The sequence below is a fragment of the Thalassophryne amazonica genome, chromosome 1 (genome assembly GCF_902500255.1).
Source record: "Thalassophryne amazonica chromosome 1, fThaAma1.1, whole genome shotgun sequence".
Lineage (NCBI taxonomy): Eukaryota > Metazoa > Chordata > Actinopteri > Batrachoidiformes > Batrachoididae > Thalassophryne > Thalassophryne amazonica.
Genome location: NC_047103.1, coordinates 168,086,101 through 168,107,351, shown reverse-complemented (window position 1 = coordinate 168,107,351; position 21,251 = coordinate 168,086,101). Strand labels below are relative to the sequence as shown.

At 43.1% G+C, this 21,251-nt stretch overlaps 2 protein-coding genes across 3 annotated transcripts in view; both read left to right on the top strand.

Moving 5' to 3' along the window:
* LOC117517857 (methyl-CpG-binding domain protein 5-like) overlaps positions 1-7,997 on the top strand; it is a 67,243-nt gene extending 59,246 nt beyond the window's left edge. Inside the window, exons 6-10 of one of the 2 annotated variants that reach the window (XM_034179005.1) lie at positions 3,093-3,313; positions 3,412-4,545; positions 4,644-4,717; positions 4,871-4,949; positions 5,031-7,997. In XM_034179005.1, the coding sequence (XP_034034896.1) occupies positions 3,093-3,313; positions 3,412-4,545; positions 4,644-4,717; positions 4,871-4,949; positions 5,031-5,093 (1,571 nt within the window). In that variant the 3' untranslated portion in view covers positions 5,094-7,997. Of the gene's footprint in view, positions 1-3,092; positions 3,314-3,411; positions 4,546-4,643; positions 4,718-4,870 lie in introns of both variants that reach the window. The other variant, XM_034178999.1, reaches the window with a different exon arrangement.
* A 3,568-nt stretch (positions 7,998-11,565) lies between these two features.
* The window catches only part of LOC117517850 (kinesin heavy chain-like), a 31,372-nt gene continuing 21,686 nt past the window's right edge, over positions 11,566-21,251 (top strand). Inside the window, exons 1-3 of the mRNA XM_034178989.1 lie at positions 11,566-11,875; positions 13,443-13,530; positions 14,966-15,039. Coding sequence (XP_034034880.1) covers positions 11,750-11,875; positions 13,443-13,530; positions 14,966-15,039 — 288 coding nt within the window. The 5' untranslated portion in view covers positions 11,566-11,749. The remainder of the gene's footprint in view (positions 11,876-13,442; positions 13,531-14,965; positions 15,040-21,251) is intronic.

Below are 21,251 nucleotides of genomic sequence, written 5' to 3'. Positions count from 1 at the left end.
GATGACCACATTGTACAAACATTTCTATCTTAATATACTATTTACTATTGTGAAGGAGAAAAAAAACACTAAGCAGCTCTGTTGGTAAAATTAATATCTGTGAACAGCAATTTTAGATTAGATTAGATAGAACTTTATTGATCCCTTGGTAAGACTCCCTCAGGCATATTGAGGTTCCGGCAGCATTGTATTGCAGCACACAGGGTAAGAAGCACACAGAGTATCAAAAGTGAAAGTAAAGAAAAACAGTTTGAAAATATAAATACCAGACACACTGATCGATACTGGTTTACTGGCTACTACTGTTCCTCTCATTCCCGTCCTCTGTCTTCCTGTTACTCTTCCTCTCCGAGTGAGGAGTTGTACAGTCTGATGACCTGAAGGACAAAGGACAAATATCGTACTCTTTAACACCTGGTCACTGTAGAGATGGGCTGTGGTAAATGGAGTGTCTGTAAAGCAAATGGCCAAACTCAACTCAACTCAACTTTTTTTCTTATATAGCGCCAAATCACAACAAACAGTTGCCCCAAGGCGCTCCATATTGTAAGGCAAGGCCATACAATAATTATGAAAAACCCCAACGGTCAAAACGACCCCCTATGAGCAAGCACTTGGCCACAGTGGGAAGGAAAAACTCCCTTTTAACAGGAAGAAACCTCCAGCAGAACCAGGGAGGGGCAGTCTTCTGCTGAGACTGGTTGGGGCTGAGGGAAAGAACCAGGAAAAAGACATGCCGTGAAGGGGGGCAGAGATCGATCACTAATGATTAAATGCAGAGTGATGCATACGGAGCAAAAAGAGAAAGAAACAGTGCATCATGGGAACCCCCCCACAGTCTACGTCTAAAGCAGCATAACCAAGGGATGGTCCAGGGTCACCCGATCCAGCCCTAACTATAAGCCTTAGCGAAAAGGAAAGTTTTAAGCCTAATCTTAAAAGTAGAGAGGGTATCTGTCTCCCTGATCTGAATTGGGAGCTGGTTCCAGAGGAGAGGAGCCTGAAAGCTGAAGGCTCTGCCTCCCATTCTACTCTTACAAACCCTAGGAACTACAAGTAAGCCCGCAGTCTGAGAGCGAAGCGCTCTAATGGGGTAATATGGTACTACGAGGTCCCTAAGATAAGATGGGACCTGATTATTCAAAACCTTATAAGTAAGAAGAAGAATTTTAAATTCTATTCTAGAATTAACAGGAAGCCAATGAAGAGAGGCCAACACGGGTGAGATATGCTCTCTCCTGGTAGTCCCCGTCAGTACTCTAGCTGCAGCATTCTGAACCAACTGAAGGCTCTTTAGGGAACTTTTAGGACAACCTGATAATAATGAATTACAATAGTCCAGCCTAGAGGAAATAAGTGCATGAATTAGTTTTTCAGCATCACTCTGAGACAAGACCTTTCTGATTTTAGAGATATTGCGTAAATGCAAAAAGGCAGTCCTACATATTTGTTTAATATGCGCTTTGAATGACATATCCTGATCAAAAATGACTCCAAGATTTCTCACAGTATTACTAGAGATCAGGGAAATGCCATCCAGAGTAACGATCTGGTTAGACACCATGCTTCTAAGATTTGTGGGGCCAAGTACAATAACTTCAGTTTTATCTGAGTTTAAAAGCAGGAAATTAGAGGTCATCCATGTCTTTATGTCTGTAAGACAATCCTGCAGTTTAGCTAATTGGTGTGTATCCTCTGGCTTCATGGATAGATAAAGCTGGGTATCATCTGCGTAACAATGAAAATTTAAGCAATACCGTCTAATAATACTGCCTAAGGGAAGCATGTATAAAGTGAATAAAATTGGTCCTAGCACAGAACCTTGTGGAACTCCATAATTAACTTTAGTCTGTGAAGAAGATTCCCCATTTACATGAACAAACTGTAATCTATTAGACAAATATGATTCAAACCACCGCAGCGCAGTGCCTTTAATACCTATGACATGCTCTAATCTCTGTAATAAAATTTTATGGTCAACAGTATCAAAAGCAGCACTGAGGTCCAACAGAACAAGCACAGAGATAAGTCCACTGTCCGAAGCCATAAGAAGATCATTTGTAACCTTCACTAATGCTGTTTCTGTACTATGATGAATTCTAAAACCTGACTGAAACTCTTCAAATAGACCATTCCTCTGCAGGTGATCAGTTAGCTGTTTTACAACTACCCTCTCAAAAATCTTTGAGAGAAAAGGAAGGTTGGAGATTGGCCTATAATTAGCTAAGATAGCTGGGTCAAGTGATGGCTTTTTAAGTAATGGTTTAATTACTGCCACCTTAAAGGCCTGTGGTACATAACCAACTAACAAAGATAGATTGATCATATTTAAGATTGAAGCATTAAATAATGGTAGGACTTCCTTGAGCAGCCTGGCAGGAATGGGGTCTAATAAGCATGTTGATGGTTTGGATGAAGTAACTAATGAAAATAACTCAGACAGAACAATCGGAGAGAAAGAGTCTAACCAAATACCGGCATCACTGAAAGCAGCCAAAGATAACGATACATCTTTGGGATGGTTATGAGTAATTTTTTCTCTAATAGTCAAAATTTTGTTAGCAAAGAAAGTCACTAATGATACTGGTTTGCCAACCAGTGTGTGGGCATTATAAAGGAACGGGAGGAACACCCACTCTGCTGTAGCTACACGTATGTCTCAAAACTTTCCTTTTGGCCATAAGAGAAAAATGCATAAAAATGTTTTGCACTGAAATCATATCAAAGATTAACAAAAGTCTGACAGAATGGCAGCAACTTTGTTGATTTGACACGGAGTTACCCCGGGACAAGATGATGACTAGATGAACAAAAATCGGCACGGAAATGACAAGTGACGTGTCATCTGTCAAGAAATACACTTGGTGCATATTTGAAGTGAAGCAGAGCATGAATATGTTTTGAGACTCTTCTGACTGTGCTGCGATGCTGTTGCTGAGCTGTGTGAGATGTGGTTAATAATGCTGATATCGATCAATCTAAAAATACCTTAATCTGACCCCGTACCAGTCTTTGAGATCTGATTGGGACATTGCTCACACTAATTGCTCTACTGCCAAATAGTAAGTGTTTAATTATTGTTCTTTCAGCAGTGAACCAGTCCTCGCTTGGCTGCAGTATGGCCACCTTGCAGCCTCACATCAACAGCAGCGGAGGCCCGATGTACCAGCAGCAAGTCCACCAGGGCATACAGCAGGGCGTGGCCTCCCATCCAGCCTACCAGAGCCAGCAGCACTTCTCCGACAACCCGCCCTACACAGACATCAACAACGGCAACGCTCTTTCCATTGCCTGCCTCTACCAGAACTACCAGGTGGGGTGATCAGTTCAGTTCTGAAATGTGTGGTGTTGCAAATTTTTTTATTTTAATTTATTTTTTTACATAACATGATGTTGCCTTTGTGTTCACAGCAGGGAATGTTGACGCATCCCCAGTTTGGGGAAGGGCAGCCTCCTCCTGGTGATGGGCTTCCAGCAGGTGCTCCTGTCTCAGAGAGGATCCCCGGAGGTGGCACAGGGTCCGTGGATGCCATCTACAGGGCCGTAGTTGACGCTGCCAGCAAAGGCATGCATGTTACCATAACAACCACAGTAAGCGGGACAACGCAGGCGAGCCCCGTGCCTGCCCTCAGTGCGATGAGTGCTTTCACTGCCTCCATAGGGGAACCCGTCAACCTCCCGCAAGCAGTTAGCGCGGTGCTCCACGGGCACCAGGAAGGGGAGGCATTACCCCAGCAACCCAGGCCGAGGCAAGCAAGGCCAGGACAGAGTCAAAAGCCCATAGAGCCAGGGAAGAATACTCCAGACGGTCACGAGGCCAACGACTACTTCCGTTCCCCTGGACGTGGAACCCCCCGGGGGCAATGGGATGGGGAAATGCAGCACGGGGGAGGCTTTGACACTCACAGCAACAACAGCTCCTGGGGTGGGGAGGAGTTCCTGGAGTGCTCCACTCAGGTGAGAAGTAGTCCGTGTATGGAGCGACCCACCAGCTTGGCTCCTGCTCCATCCTGCCCCACTGAGGGGTCCAACAACAACGGCCTGGCCATGGCGCACGATAAGACCTTTCTTGATGATGGTTACCGCTACAACAACTGTAACCGGACACCTGCTAACTACAAGGAGCGTTTGGAGCAAACGGTGGAACGCTGCGCCCACATTAATGGCGCAACACCTCACTTCAACACCCGCGGTTATGGAGAAGTCCTGGGGCCTCCGCGGCAGGAATTGACCGGGGATGACCAGTCACCCAGTTCATCCACAAGCCTGGAGGGGCCTCTGGCCACAGCCAAAGACTACAGTCACTACAACGGTCATTTCAACGGTATGGCACCCAGCCCCTCAGACACAAAGAGCCTAAGCAGTGAGGAGGACTTGCGGCAGCCGGACTCGCCCTCCTCGGAGCTGCTTCACTATCGGTCCAGGACCTTCAACATGGGAGAGTTGGTCTGGGGCCAGCTGAAGGGCTTCCCACCATGGCCTGCCAAACTGGCCGGAGAAGAACAAGTGCACAGCGCTGCTCTGCAGCTGCGGGAGCAGGCCAAGGTGAGAGACTCCGTTTGACCACCTGTTGGTATTTTTTTTCTCCGTGCTTTGTTTATCTTATCCTGCTGATGAACAGGCTTGTATTTTTGTCTCTGTAGTTGGAGCCAGAGAAGCTAAAAACACTAACTCATGACTTGGAAGCGTTCGACCGAGCCGCCAAAAGAAGCTTAAAGTAAGTCCTTGGGTATGCTGTGTCTTTAAGGGGTGTTTGTAACTTCTTGAGACACCAGAATTTAAAAATACCACTTTAGCAGTTTGTTGTCTTTATGTATGATCCCTGCCTTTCTTGTTAGCATTAGCTCTGAATGTCCAAACTGTTTTTCAGTCGGCCGGGGAAACTGAATAATCACTTGGAAGCTGCTATCCATGAAGCCATGAGTGAGCTGGATAAGATGTCGGGCTCGGTGAGTATTTACACCTCTGCTGTAAGATCGAGGCCTCGTCCCGAAGCGTCACTACGTTTGTTCTCAACCATCTGTCCTCAGATCCCTCCGAGGGATCGTCAGGTCAAACTCCCCAAACCTAAGAGGAGGAAGATCTCGAGATAACATTGAATGTGTTGGCGGTGAACGTCCTTGAAGCCTTGGGAGACGTCGTTGGTTTGGCCTTGACGCGATCTGAGCTCTCCAACAGGTGCTACACTCGGACTTTCGGTGGTACATCGTTGTTCCATGATACCAACTTGACTTTCGACTGACTCGCAGAAGGTGCTGGAGATTCCAATCACCGATGCAGTTTTAACTGTAGGAAGAAAAAAGACACGAAACAAAACAGTTGCAATTTGTCTACAGCTCACTGAATTAACTATTTTTTTCTAGTATAAGATAGTAAAAGAAACAAAAAAAGTTACAAACATTACCTTACATATTTAAGAACATAGACAGTCCAAATATTTCTGATACATTTTCAATGTGTACATAGTAATCCTGAAATTTCATGCTATTAAGAATTGTATGTAAATATTGTACAATGTCATGTACAAGCGTACCTAATGCACATTTTATCTTTTATTGTACAAAAACAAAGCAGAAGTGTACCAATGTCTTGGTTTCTATTCAGAAGTGCGGCTGCATACGGCCGCACGCATAGGACAAATAAAAATAATGCTTTTATATGACGAACTGTACGACGGCGGCAGAACAGGCGTGAGTTTGAGTTCTCCATTACGCTAGTCACCTCACACCAGTCAAAGTGTTCATTTGTATTAAAAAGAAAATGACAAACAGAATGAACTTTACCAGCAGAAAGTGTTCAGCGTTCTCCAAAAAAAAAAAAAAGTTAAAAAAAATCTTTCCGTTTGGTGTTGAACGGTTTTGGTTGATTTTCCAATCACTGTATCCAGGAGACAAAAGAAAGGAAAAATCCACCTGCCCATAAACACAAACTCTCATGTTTTCCGTGTGTAAATCCCTCCCCCCAATAACGATGAACAAATCAGAATTTTTAGCTTTTGCTTCACCTCTGTCAGTTTGACTCTTGTACCAGTGGGAGGAGTCCTTAGTTTGTTTTCCTCACGTGTTGTGGATTTGTGAGTTAATATAACAAATGTGTTGGAAATCGGCAAAATATTTTTCTTGATAAGTAGTGCAACTATATTAGCAAAACTGTAACTGCCATGCTATTGGTTGTTAGGATTATATATATATTATTTATAACATTTAAAAAAACTTAGTACAGCTCTTAATCCTGTGGGGTCCACAGACCCACCGAGGTGTCCAGGCCATTTTACGATAACTTCAAAAATTCTACTTTTCAGGTACTTGCATGTCGTATAATGCCCGTGCGTTGCATATAAAAATGTTCAGAACAATCTCAGTTTTCTGAATGCGAGAGATATATTTGTCATGAACACTGTACAAAAGGTATAACTTGGCTTGGAAGTTTAAAATGTGAAACGTGTTTTTAGAAATTTTTCAGATCTTTTGTGAATATACACCTGACTTGTCTGGGGACCACAGAGGGTTAATAACTCTGCAAGCTGGCTGCTTGTATATGTACATACGAGTATCAGTTTCCCTGTTTGATTGAAGTTTAGGGAACACTCTGGTCATTATGTTAAGCTGCCGACAGAATAAATCTAAAGCTAGTCGTTTTACTCCTGATGAGCATTTTATTGACAGACTGAGCTGTTACAACAGTTTACACTGGCCCGGTGTCACCGTTATTCCCTCCCTTGCTGAGACGCCCAGCATGGAGCCGTTCATGACTACTTAATTTCTGCTACGCACAAAGCTGCCTGTGCGCTACATGGTAATATGATAGGAAAGTGCGTTACACCAGGGTCGTAGAGAAATGCGTGTAATATTACAGCATTTATGGAGCGTTTGCATCACAATTGCGCGTCAAACAAGAGTGCACAGAAATGCATGTGCGCGTACACGTTTCCACATAATACCGACATAATGACACATGCACACTCGGGGCTGAAGTTGACCAGGTGTCCGTAAATGACGTGTGTGAGGTGGAGATGCACGGTTTCAATGTTGAAACTCTTATGGCACGCAGCCGGGAAAAAAAGGGCTGCAAATTAAACTTCCTGACTTTGAAGCTGTGCACTTGAAGGTGTCCTGACACAGGCCAGGGTAGGGCAAAAAGTGTGTCGCACACGACATAATTCCTTCCCTTTGTTTGAATAGTTTGTCTTCAGGAATTGAATAAATAATTTTGGCGGCATCCCAGTAATGGTGTCTTTCACCTGATGTTATTTTCTGTCAGTTCTCTGTGTGCTCAACCTGGCACAGCGCAAATGCCTGTTCCGAGCGCTTCAACAAATCAAAGGTGAGAACTAATTGTATCTTGTGCACGTGCACAGTAGCATTTAAAGTGCTCAATAAAACATGGCGTTGTTGCAGATCTGTGTCTCTCTGTCGAGTTCTGAGTCGACCACAAGCAGGGCAACATGCACAGCTCTCACTCCTCCTGTGCTGCCGGGATAGAGACGTGTGCGCTGATCTTCTGCGATACGCTCTTGTGTTGACGTTGATAATGGTACCAATGTATAATGTCAGGCCAAGTTAACTTTTTCAACAACAGCAGCACCTTATTAGCAGCCTCAGAAAAACTGGAATCGATGCTAAAACTGACCCTGCTCACGTCACTATGAAGTGCGCGTCATCCGCTTCGATATTAGTGTTTTTTTTGTTTGTTTTTTTTAAACAGACCAGCCATCTCTGGAGATTGAAACAGTCTGCTCTCTGAAAAAAAAATGTTTTTTTGTTTTTTTGCTGAAATGCACTGCATTTACGGTTTTGTCACTGAGCAGGATGTTTTTTGGGTGGATTTTTCCTTTCCATGATGCACAAATGAGCTCTGTTCTTTGGTTGTCATGACAACGCGCTTGTTTGTACAGTAGTTTTTCTTTACCATAGTCGATTTTTGGCCACGACCATAGCTTTAGGTAGATTAACCAACCTCAGAGTCTAGATTATGGTGAGGCACACGAACTCGGTAAAAACATGTCTCACAATTTGGGGCCTTGTTTTGTTTTTTTTATTGATGTAAATTATTTATGTACAGTACTCCATATTTATTTTAAGCTTTACAAATATGCTAGATGGCAATAATACTACCAAGAGTTGAGAACTCAAGCCTTATATGTGTATATGTCTGTTTTTGTTTGTTTGTTTTTAAGTGAATCGATCGTGCTCCACTACAAAGGTCATGTCCTTAATTTAAGAACCGAGCGTTACAAGTAACCTTTTGCATATTTGTTTTTGTTACAGACTATTTGATGACCTTCGGAGAAGGCAAACTGCGTTTATGTTGGTAATACACATTTTTAACACTAAAGCGCAAAGTGAAAATCATCCGTTGGTATGAAAGCAGCGATGACGACAGTATTTTATTTTTTCCTGACATCACTACAGAATTATCAAGTGCAATATATCGATCAATATCAACCATCAGCAGCTCCCAGACGCTGCCACGCGGACTCTGGCACGCTGTTGCTGCTTAGTTCTTTCGCCCCTTTGAATATGTGAACGTTGCTCCAGTAATTGACCTCGTGTTGTTTCAGTCTCACCTGCTGCACGGCTGAAGTCACCGGTAGAACAGTCACAAAATACGTGACTACAAATGGTCTCATTTAGGTCTGCGGCTTGATCGCAGTTCCGTCACTTTAGAGCAGGGGTAGGCAACCTGTTCCAGAAAGAGCCATGAGGGTGCAGGTTTTCTTTGCAGCCACTGACTCCACCAGGTGATTTTACTGATTAATATCACTTTGAGCAGATGGAATCAGTTAATCAGTGAAATCACCTGGTGGAGTCAGTGGCTGCAAAGAAAACCTGCACCCTCATGGCTCTTTCTGGAACAGGTTGCCTACCCCTGCTTTAGAGTATTGTCTAACTGCAATATCTTTAAAATGCACAGAAGAAACGATGTTAAGTTTTGCTAAACCGTGATCTGATCTATTTGATCGTAATTTGACATTGGAAGTGCAGGAGTTAAGCACTGCTCAGAGAAGACATTTCCCCACGATAACAAATTCGGATTCGAAGAACATTAACAGTAAACTTGGAAGTTTTCTTTTCATGGCCTAAAACATTATTTTCTTATTATTACTATTTCATTTTTATTTTGTTTAAATGTGCTCTTTCTTGTTTTCAGATTCAATCGAAACTCTTATTTTGGAGTTCTTAAAATTATTTGAATTTGGTGGGGCGGGGGGAATAAATTTTGAATTACAGCAAAACTTCCATCAAATGTTACTTTAAAAGCTGAACTTTATTGTAAATTCTTATGAGACCTCATATCCTTTGATTTTAACTCTAAACTAATATTGAAAACAACAGAAAAAACATGAAACTGCTGAGTTAAAAACAAAAACCCTAAAGTTGTGGGTTTTTTGTTTGTGGTTCTAAGTGGTTGTAACTTTGACCTGAGTACGTGAATACGTTTGACTTCAGTCAGTTATGTGCACTGGCAAAACTTTTAAATTGGTTTCAAAGCTGAAATACTTCAGTCTGCTTTTGTGTTTTAAAAGTGCATCACTGCTCCATATAATTAAATTGTTTTTTTATTTTTAAAACAAATCTGCAATTTTATGTTCAACATGTTTCAACTTTTATTAAATTTCCATTTGTGTCAAACTGTTTTAGACCCTGTAAGAATTTGCTGATCAAAATCCACTTTACAAAAAATGTCCTTGTTTTTCTTTCTTCTAAATGTCATAAATGCACACTCTTACAAACCTCAGATTTTGTTTCTTTTTACTGTAATTTGCAGCGAGGAACCCTTCACGCTGTTTACATTTTTTTTTCTTTTTTTTTATGTGACATTTGGTGTTGAGAACACAAGCTTTTTTGGTAAAGTTCATTCTGCCTCTGGGCTCTTTGGCGTGTTAAAATGTTACGGAGCTTTCATGTGTGTGACGTGTGCAGGTTTCTTTTATTTTTTTCTGCTCTGATTGTGTGTCGAGGCGTGAGAGTGATTTTTATTATTTTCTCTTTCTGCTCTTTGAATCAACCTTTTGTTGTCAGTATTTTATTTTCTCAACCTGTAATTAAGTATATATTTTCTCACTAATATATACTTTACAAAAATAGATGACTTGTGTGAAGTATGATGTGCACTTGATTTTCTTTTTGCATTAATGTGGGATAGTTTGTCAAGAGTCCATTATTTTGAGTTTTTTTTTTTTTTTTTTAATGGTTTGATGTAAGCAGCATCTTTTTGTAAATATTGTGAAACATTACAGGTCATGCAGTGATGTAACATTTTGAACAATGTTGCACAGATGTTTAAGATATTAAAAACATGGTCACTCTTACTTGAACATTTTTGTCTAACGTCTTTGACTTAAAAACTTGGTGAATGTTGTGATGAGACTCGACTCTCTAAAAATCATTGTTCAGCACTGACCTCTGCTGGATAGTACGAGGTACTGCAGCAAGAAGAGTCGTTTATCTGGAGACATTAGTAAGTGATGAAACTGCTATTATTTATACAATAATTCAGTCTATAAAACAAGATAGTCAAAAGGTCAAAGCTTCGTGTTTCAGTTTGAGATTAACAGTTTAAAAACAGCTTGAAATCCTGTTAAAACTGACTTTGAAACAGTGAGCTTGTCAGATTACTTCTTGCAATGTTATTCATTTTCAAACCATTTTAACACTGGTTTAAAGCCAGTTTATAATGAATACGATCTCCATTCATTCATTCATTTATCTTGTATAATATAGTTTAAAATGTTTAAAGTAGTTCAAGCTCGGCGTGCATCGATTTAACATTAATTAGGAAATACGTATAATTGTACAAAGTCGAAAGTACGACTTTCGTTCTTTTGAGTAATCGGCGACATCTACCGGTGGACGTTTAGATTGCAGCTCATCCAAACGCCCCTCAAATTATTGTACGACCGCTGACTGGACAAGATTGTCTTTTTATTTTTTTTTTATTTTTTTTTTAACGTAACAATCTGGACAGTTTTTGTGACTTAAGACATACAATAAAAATAAGATTATATTTAAGCGTAATTTTATTGTGTGAACTATAAAACGTACAAAGCACAATAAACGCACACACCCTTAGTCATAAAAATATATATATATATATATATATATTTTTTTTTTTTTAGTATTTCCTTAGGTCATATTTGCATCTTTGCTCTTCAAACATGGTTTTTAAATAAACCTGGTAGTACTTTAAAAATCCAGCAAACTTGTTTTTGTGGAATTTATCGAATTCTTGAAAGCAAAAATTACTGATTAATACAAATGTTGAAAAACCTATTCCAGACAATTTAGTGTTTATATATATATATATATATATATATATTTATTTATTTTTTTGTTTTTTTCTAATGACGTCTGCGTCACAGCTCTTTGGATCCGGATTGCGATTTTATTTATATATTTTTCCTCCAATCAGTGTCGGTGCTGATGCAAGCTCCGGGCGCGCGCCGCGGCGGCGCGTGCACAGAACGATGCGGTTGTTTGTGCACGTGCTCCGCTCGCGAGTCTGCCGCCAGCGTTAAATCACGCGCGCGTGCACACACACACACCGCCACAGGCTCGGCGTGAGCGCGCTTAATCTCGGGATTGTGGAACTTGCGGCGGATCCGGATCGCAGCCTCGCAGATGGAGACCGTCGACTCTGATGACGGACGCGTTCCGCAGGCGGCTGGAGACGAGGACTGAACCGGTTCGGCGGTCGGTGTGTCGGCGCTCTTAACCCCGCCCCTCACGTCACTGCAGTAGCAGCAGCCATGGTGGACGCGGCGGAGTGCGGCGTGACGGTGATGTGCCGCTTCAGGCCGCTCAACGAGGCCGAGATCAGCCGCGGGGACAAATACATCCCCAAGTTCACCGACGACAGCACCGTGACCATCACGGTAAGCCCCGACGCTGATGTCATCCCCAGCAGGTGAAATGTGTCGCTAATGGGGGAGACCGGGGCTGGTTGCCACACAGCTGATGTTGTTTCTGCTTCTTCTTCTGAATTATGGAGGGCAGGCGTATCCTGGCTCTTGATTGGCTGAGCACAGACTGAGTTAATTGGCTGTGGGTGGAGTCTGTGGAGTTAGAAAAAATTTAGGGCAGGTGTTGTCTGGGAACAAGATCCTGGATACAGTGTCAGTGTTCAGTCAACAGAAGTTGTTCTCACTCTGTAAGGTTTTGTCTTCAGAAGGTTTTTAGTGGCAGTGAAGCATCATGGGATGTCATGCCTGCAAACGGTGAAAATTCAACCAATAATTTGCATCACTTTTTTTTTTTCTCTTTTTTTTTTTTTTTTTTTTTTACCAAAATTGAAGCAACTTTAACTTTGACCCCTGTACAAACTGAAATTGACCTTTGTCACCATTCTTGCTGTTTTTACCCCATAATTCTAGAACATTCAGTCACAGATATTCCAAACTATAGCTTTTTGGAATCTTTATGATCAGACAAATGTGCTTTAGATTTCTGTATGATTGGAGCATTTAAAATTTTTGACCCCTGTGTAATTCATTCATTGACCCCTACCTGGCTGCCGATTGAACATTCAAGTGGCCAGTTTTTGTTTGTTTGTTTTGTTTTTTCAAAAGTGTAATGTCTAAGGAGTATTTGGTTGCTTGCATCACCATTTAAAGGATTATTTCAGTTTTCTGCTGCACTATAAGAGCTTCCTGCTCAGTGATTGACAGCTCGAAGCGTTGACCAGCAGTTTGTCGGAAGTAAACGCCATTTTCTGGGCGGTAATGTAGCAGCACGAATAAGACAGGGCAGCTAATGGATCAGCGCCTGTCCGTCTGTTAGCTAAACATGTTGTGAATCTGTCGAACTGATGACCAGGCTGTAAATCTGGCTGACAGGCAGCAGATCCTGGTGGAGATCCAGATCTCAGATTGACAATTTTGTGCTGCTGCACTTCTTCTGTGTTCCATGTGTTTAAATGCCAGACTACAGCAGCACTCATTAGAGAGCACTAGATACTCCCCCACCCCGACCCTTATACATGTTTGTAACCCTGTTGAAGCTTAAATTGCAATACCGACAGCTACCACAGGGGCAGTATAATGGAGCAGTACATGAACAAAACTAACATCTCTGTCCACGATCACGTGAGCCGACATCAGGAAGATTAAGCGAAACATTCTGACATGAGCTTGCTGGTAGCACAAGGAAGGTATTCTACTGCCACCCACAGGTAGCGCAAATCTGCCCCCTGGTGGTTAAACACAGGTAGATATCTGCACTGTGATATGTGTGTTCTGTTCCATCACGTTGCACAAATAAAGTATGTTTTTGTCAGAATACATACATACGTATGTAAGGTTGTAATTGCACAGCAGTTACGTGGTGCATATTCTTATCATAGAAATCCACCTTCTCAAAGTAAAACAAAAGCTACGTAGTTTTCCGATCTGGTTTTATTTTTGGAGCTTTTATTTGAAATGTCCTGTTTTTCTTTGGAAACAGGGGAAGTCGTACGTGTTCGACCGCATCCTTCCTCCCAACGCCACGCAGGAGCAAGTGTATGACCACTGCGCCAAACAGATCGTCAAAGGTACGCAAAATCAATGCTGACAAAACATTTTTCTTGTGTGTAGTTGTAATCTGTTCACTAAGTGTTCATGTTGTGTACAATTGTAATCTGTTTACGAAATGTTAGCCTTGCATGAACTTGGAAGGTACTGTATTTTCTGGAGTACAAGTTGCATTTTTTTAATAGTTTGGGAGGTCCTGCGATTTATACTCTGGTGCGACTTGTATACGGAAAAATCACACACTTGTTAATACTAATAGTGGTAATGATGATTTATATCGTACTTTCCAGGAATCAAAGCATGAAACAAAATAAACTCTAATAATAAAACAGTAAATGCTAGTAATAAAAAGTACAATAAAACAATGCACAAAAATCCCAAATTAAAGTGCTGAAAGGTGCAATTTGTATATGAGTTTTTCTTCCTCAAGAGGCATTTTTTAACAGGTACGACGTATACTCCGGGAAATATGGTACTACTCCACGTTTCACTGCACAGCAGATTATAATCTGTTTACGATGCATTCTTTTCATGGATGTAATTGTAATAATTTTATGAAATGTTATATAATTGTAATCTGGTAATGAAGCATTCGCTTCACGTATATAGTTGTAATCCGGTTACGAGATGTTGGTCTCATGTATATAGTTGTCATCTGATAACAAAACGTTTGTTTTGCATCTCTAGTTGTCATCTAGTAACGAAACATTTGCCTCGCGTATGTAGTTGTCATCCGGTAACGAAACCTTTGCCTCGTGTATGTAGGTGTAATCTTCTTTTATTGTTGCACACACAACTAATCTGTATCTTTAGCTCCGCCTTTCAGAGCGTTTTTGTATGTTCCAGTCTTTAATCAACATTTTATTTTATTTCATATTTGAGCTTTATTTTGTTATAAGTGCTTTTGTTTGTATTAGTGACCTGTAACAGGATAATGGTAAGAACACCTGTAGTTCAAATTCCTCAAAGAAATCTCGATGATGTTTGTCGTATTTACAGCGACACAAAATGTGTTCTATTTTTGGTTTGGTCTGATCCTTTAAGTGGTCTTATGCTCTATTTCACATTGTCACCAGGGGGCAGTCTAACTGTCCACATGGAGGCTGTTGGGTTCCGATGTTCACCTGTTAAACCAGAAGTCTAGACTGCTGTGGCCTTTATTTACAAATGTTTATCAATTTATTTTATTGCCAATTTCCTGTTTTTTGTCACTTTTACTGACATCATAGATATGGTGTGTTTATGACATCACTGCTACACCGCTGAATCTTCTTTTGTTTTTACAAACTGGTGCACATTAATCTTTAAAACCTCTTGTGTGTGTTTTTTTATTTTGTTTAAATAACATTTTAATTCATTTTTGTAGAACAGTCACCTGATCAGATTTGTCATCATGGTGCGAACGCTCTGTTTTTTTTCATGTTTCAAATAAATAAATGATATTTTCTTTCCCAGACGTGCTGGACGGCTACAACGGGACCATCTTTGCATACGGACAGACGTCTTCTGGGAAGACGCACACAATGGAGGTCGGTTTAGTCCAAAAAGTGCAAAATCCACAAGTTATGAAAGTTCTGTGCAAACATGCATGGTTCCCGCTGCTCCTCCCACAGCAGAGGGGGCGTGGTCTGCAGCAGCTCTGTTGATTGGCTGTTGTCCGTTCCAAACTGGAACATCTGTTTTTAATCTTGAGATTGAGCATTTCCCACCATTTATGTGAGCGAATGCGGCTCCTTTAAATCCATTCAGATTTGTCGAACACTCTGTTTCCAATACGTCACAGGTTCAATTCCCGCACACAGCAGTTCCCTTTAGTAAGACACTGATGTGCGGACTCGATGGCTGTAGTTTGAGTGTGTAATTTTTGTTCTAAGTGGGGCGCGGCGGATCTCGTGGCAGATGTGTTTCGACTAATCCTGCGAGTTGACAGATTAAACCCTTGTTTTAATTCTCTGGAATGAAAATCTGCTGCTTCCCCCTTTGAACTCCAGCACTGCCTTTAATTTATTTTTGTTTATTTATTTTTTGTTGTCTCACCATGGTGAGACGACACACTGGTATATTTGGAATCATCTGCATTTTGAAAAATAATTTTCAATGAATCACAAACATTTTTGTGAATTCTGTCACTCTGTTCTCACTCTACTGTGATAAAGTTAATTTAAATTTTAATTAATCTTTTAATAAATCTCTCACAGAAATAACCTGCTCACCGGAAAGACAGTCACAATAAAGGGGAAAATACATTTTACGAGGTTTTATTTCTCATTTTTCCTTTTGCAGAAAAGCAAAAGCAAAAATAAGTGCATTAGAATGCGTGTTTGTGCCCAGCTCAGTCGCCATGTGTTGGAGTCCACCCCGGTGAACAAGAGGGTCGCGTCCCCACGTCTTCGGGTTGGGGACAGGTCTCTCACTGTTGTCTCAGCTTACGAGCCGAGCGGCAGTGCAGAGTACCCGACCTTCTTGGAGTCCCTGGGAGGAGTACTAGATAGTGCTCCGACTGGGGACTCCATTGTTCTCCTGGGGGATTTCAATGCCCACATGGGTGGCGACAGTGAGACCTGGAGGGGGGTGATCAGTTGTTGGACTTCTGTACTAGTCACAGTTTGTCCATCACGAACACTATGTTCGAGCACAAGGGTGTCCATAAGTGCACGTGGCACCAGGACACCCTGAGTCAGAGGTCGATGATCGACTTTGCAGTTGTATCATCTGACCTTCGGTCACGTGTCTCGGACACTCGGGTGAAGAGAGGGGCTGAGCTGCCGACCGATCACCACCTGGTGGTTAGTTGGATCCGCTGGGAGGGTAGGAAGCTGGTCAGACCTGGCAGGCCCAAACGTATCGTGTGGGTCTGCTGGGAACGACTGGCGGAACCCTCTGTCAGCGAGGTCTTCAACTTCCACCTCCAGGAGAGCTTCTCCCAGATCCCAGGGGAGGTTGGAGACATGGAGTCCAAGTGGACCATGTTCTCCACCTCCATTGTCAATGCGGCCTCTTGTAGCTGTGGTCGCAAGGTCTCTGGTGCCTGTCACGGCAGCAATCCCTGAACCCGGTGGTGGATGCCGGAAGTAAGGGATGCCGTCAAGCTGAAGAAGGAGTCTTGTCTTTATTGCTAAGTGGGACCCCGGAGGCAGCTGAGAGGTACAGACAAGCCAAGTGTGCTGCAGCCCGTGCTGTCACAGAGGCAAAAACCCGGGTCTGGGAGCAGTTCGGGGAGGCCATGGAGGAGGACTATCGGTCAGCCTCACAGAAATTCTGGCAAACCGTCCGACGCCTCAGGAGGCGGAAGCAGCTCTCCACCGGCACTGTCTACGGTGCAGGTGGGGAGCTGTTGACCTTGACTGGGGATGTTGTCGGGCGGTGGAAGGAATACTTCGAGGATCTCCTCAATCCCATCGTCACGTCTTCCGAAGAGGAAGCAGAGAGTGGGGGGACTCAGAGGCGGATTCATCCATCACCCAGGCCGAAGTCACCAAGGTGGTCAGAAAGCTCCTCGGTGGCAAGGCTCCTGGGGTGGATGAAATCCATCCTGAGTACCTTAAGTCTCTGGATGTTGTGGGACTGTCTTGGCTGACACGCCTCTGCAACATTGCGTGGAGGTTGGGGACAGTGCCTCTGGATTGGCAGATCGGGGTGGTGGTCCCTCTGTTTAAGAAGGGGGACCGGAGGGTGTGTTCCAACTACAGGGGGATCACACTCCTCAGCCTCCCCGGTAAGGTCTATTCCAGAGTACTGGAGAGGAGAATTCGACCGATACTCGAACCTCGGATTCAGGAGGAGCAGTGTGGTTTTCGTCCTGTTCGAGGCACACTGGACCAGCTCTACACCCTCCATCGGGTGCTCGAGGGTTCATGGGAGTTCGCCCAACCAGTCCACATGTGCTTTGTGGATCTGGAGAAGGCGTTCAACCGTGTCCCTCGAGGCACCCTGTGGGGGGGTGCTCTGAGTACGGGGTCCGGGGTCCTTTGCTAAGGGCTATCCGGTCCCTGTACGACCGCAGCTGGAGCTTGGTTCGCATTGCTGGTAGTAAGTCAAACCTGTTTCCAGTGCACGTTGGCCTCCGCCAGGGCTGCCCTTTGTCACCGGTTCTGTTCATTACCTTTTTTGAACAGAATTTCTAGGCACAGCCAGGGTGTAGAGGGGGTCTGGTTTGGGAACCACAGAATCTCATCTCTGCTGTTTGCAGACGATGTGGTTCTGTTTGCTTTGTCAAATCAGGACCTTCAGCGTGTACTGGGGCGGTTTGCAGCCGAGTGTGAAGTGTCCAGGATGAAAATCAGCACCTCCAAATCTGAGGCCATGGTTCTCGACCGGAAAAAGGTGCCTTGCCCTTTGCAGTTCGGTCCCGACCACAGACAGTCTCTGGAAGAAGTCCACTCTTTCTTCTGTGTTTTGCTTACACTCGCAATGCGTGTTTTGTTTTTTAATTTTCGCTTTTTTGGGCAACACACAATGCTTCACAAACACGGGAACTCAAATAATAATAATAATAATAATAAAAACAGTGACTTCGAGGCTGCATGTTCAGCCTCCAGCTGAAAATGAAATGCACTGGCTGAATCGCAGAGAGAGTGTTAAAAAGAAATTCATGCAGGGACCCATCCACCACCTCAATAAATAAATAATTAAATAAAAATGGTTAAATTTTACAAGTTGGGGAAAACAAAAAATGGAAAGCCACAACCCCTCGCCATTTCAGCAAAATGTCAAGACTTTGGCCCGACTTTGGCTGAGCTCCTGACACCAGGAAAGATCTAAAACTTGATATGAAAAACAACAAAGATGTAAAAAAATAAATAATTACCCAGGAACACAGAAAGGGATACATTAAATTTGACAATCTCCGTGATGACACAGTGACATTGTGCCATTACTTAGGAGAGCCCTGGACTGTTAATGTTTTAAAACGCAAAAGTATTTTTTATCCGATTACTCAATTAATTGCCAGATTAATCGATTAGAATACTCGATTACTAAAATAATCGATAGCTGCAGCCCTACCTGGGTCAGCCCTGCCCTTCCTGAAGTTCAGGATTATTTCTTTTGTTTTTGTGGTGTTCAGCGGCAGGTTGTTAGCTGAACACCACGCTGTCAGTCGATTGACCTCGTCTCTGTAGTCAGTCTGATCCCCCCCCCGAGATGAGCCCAACCACAGTGGTGTCAGCCGCAAAATTTATGATGGTGTTTGTGGGATGGGTCGGAGAGCAGTCGTGCGTGTAAAGGGTGAACAGAAGGGGGCTCAGTACACAGCCTTGAGGGGAACCGATGTTGAGTGTGATGGTGGAGGAAAGGTGGGGGCCACGTTTCACGGACTGTGGGCGGTTTGTGAGGAAGTCCTTGATCCAGTGACAGATGGGGGTGGAGATGCCCAGATGTGTCAGTTTCTGGACCAGGATCTCCGGGATGATGTGGTTGAAGGCTGAGCTGAAGTCCAGGAAGAGCATCCTCACATACAGTGAGGAAAATAAGTATTTGAAGACCCTGCGATTTTGCAAGTTCTCCCACTTAGAAATCATGGAGGGGTCTGAAATTTTAATCTTAAGTGCATGTCCACTGTGAGAGACATAATCTAAAAAAAAAAATCCGGAAATCACAATGTATGATTTTTTTAAAATAATTTATTTGTATGTAACTGCTGCAAATAAGTATTTGAACACCTGTTTGTTTGCAATTACAGCGGTCAAACGTTTCCTGTAGTTTTTCACCAGGTTTGCACACACTGCAGCAGGGATTTTGGTCCACTCCTCCATACAGATCTTCTCTAGATCTTTCAGGTTTGGAGTTTCAGCTCCCTCCAAAGACTTTCTATTGAGTTCAGGTCTGGAGACTGGCCAGGCCACTCCAGGACCTTGAAATGCTTCTTACAGAGCCCCTCCTTAGTTGCCCTGGCTGTGTGTTTGGGGTCATTGTCATGCTGGAAGACCCAGCCATGACCCATCTTCAATGCTCTTACTGAGGGAAGGAGATTGTTTGCCAAAATTTCACAATACATGACCCCATCCATCCTCCCTTTAATATGGTGCAGTCGTCCTGTCCCCTTTGCAGAAGAGCACCCCCAGAGTATGATGTTTACACCCCCATGCTTCACGGTTGGGATGGTTTTCTTGGGGTTGTTCTCATCCTCTAAACATAGTAAGTGGAGTTGATTCCGAAAAACTCTATTCTGGTCTCATCTGACCACATGACCTTCTCCCATGCCTCCTCTGGATTATCCAGATGGTCACTGGTGAACTTCAAACGGGCCTGGACATGTGCTGGCTTGAGCAGGGGGACCTTGCTGCCCTGCAGGATTTTAAACCATGACAGCATCATGTGTTACTAATGTAATCTTTGTGACTGTGGTCCCAGCTCTCTTCAGGTCATTACCCAGGTCCTCCTGTGTAGTTCTGAGCTTTCTCAGAATCATCCTTATCCCACAAAGTGAGATCTTGCATGGAATCCCAGACCGAGGGAGATTGACAGTCATCTTGTGTTTCTTCCACTTTCTAATAAATAATCATAACAGTTGTTGTCTTCTACCAAGCTGCTTGCCTGTTGTCTTGTAGTCCATCCCAGCCTTGTGCAGGTCTACAGTTTTGTCCCTGGTGTCCTTAGACAGCTCTTTGGTCTTGGCTATGGTGGACGGGTTGGAGTGTGATTGACTGAGTGTGTGAACAGGTGTCTTTTATACAGGTAACAAGTTCAAACAGGTGCGATGAATACAGGTAAAGAGTGCAGAATGAGAGGGCTTCTTAAAGAAAAATTAACAGGTCTGTGAGAAACAGAATTCTTGCTGGTTGGCAGGTGTTCAAATACTTATTTTCCTCACATAGCTCCCTGGTGCTCCAGGTGGCTTAGTGTGGTGTGGATTGCTGTGGTGATAGCATCCTCTGTGGAGCTGTTTCCCCTGTAGGCACACTGGTGGGGGTCCAGAGTGGGAGGCAGACAGGCTCTGATGTGCTGACAGACCAGTCTTTCAAAGCACTTCATGACCACAGGCGTAAGTGCAACAGGCCTGTAGTCATTTATGCTTTCCACTGCTGACTTCTTTGGGACTGGAATGATGGTGGAAGATTTGAGGCAGAGTGGAATGATGGCCTGCGACAGGAACAGGTTGAAGATGCAGGTGAAAACTCCAGCCATTTGGTCAGCACACGTTTTGAGTACCTTGCCAGGTACAGTATCGGGGCCGTCTGCCTTCCTGGGGTTCACCGCCTTCAGCACACGTCTCACTTCGTGTTCCTCAAGTGTTAGTGTGCTAGTGCTGGAGGGTGGTGGGTGTGGAGTTGCTGCTGGTCTGTCTGCTTCAAAGTGGGCATTGTACGATAAGTGTACTATATGTCCATCATCTTCCTTCCTTTTTTCCTAATTATAGAAACATGTGTGGGCACGTGAAAATTGTTTTTGTGTATAGAGCTCATTAAAAAATTTTGTTTTCCAATCTTTATCAAAAGTAAATTTCCCATAAGCCCAGGGGCATAAGTTGTTGTTGTTTTTTGCTGTTCACCAAAAGTTAACTTCTCAAATGAATAAACAGTCGAGACCTGGTCACACATTTGAGCACCTTTTGTCGCCATCTAGCAGACGATGTGAGCATTTCAAGGCATCTGTACTATTCCTACTTCAAACCCAAAATTCAGTAAAATAAAAAAAAAGAAAAGAAAGGCATTTTTAAACACCAGAAATGCATGATTTTTTTTTTTTTTGGCAGGTAGGTCTTTGACCTTCCACTATTAATGTATACAAATTTTGATGTTGA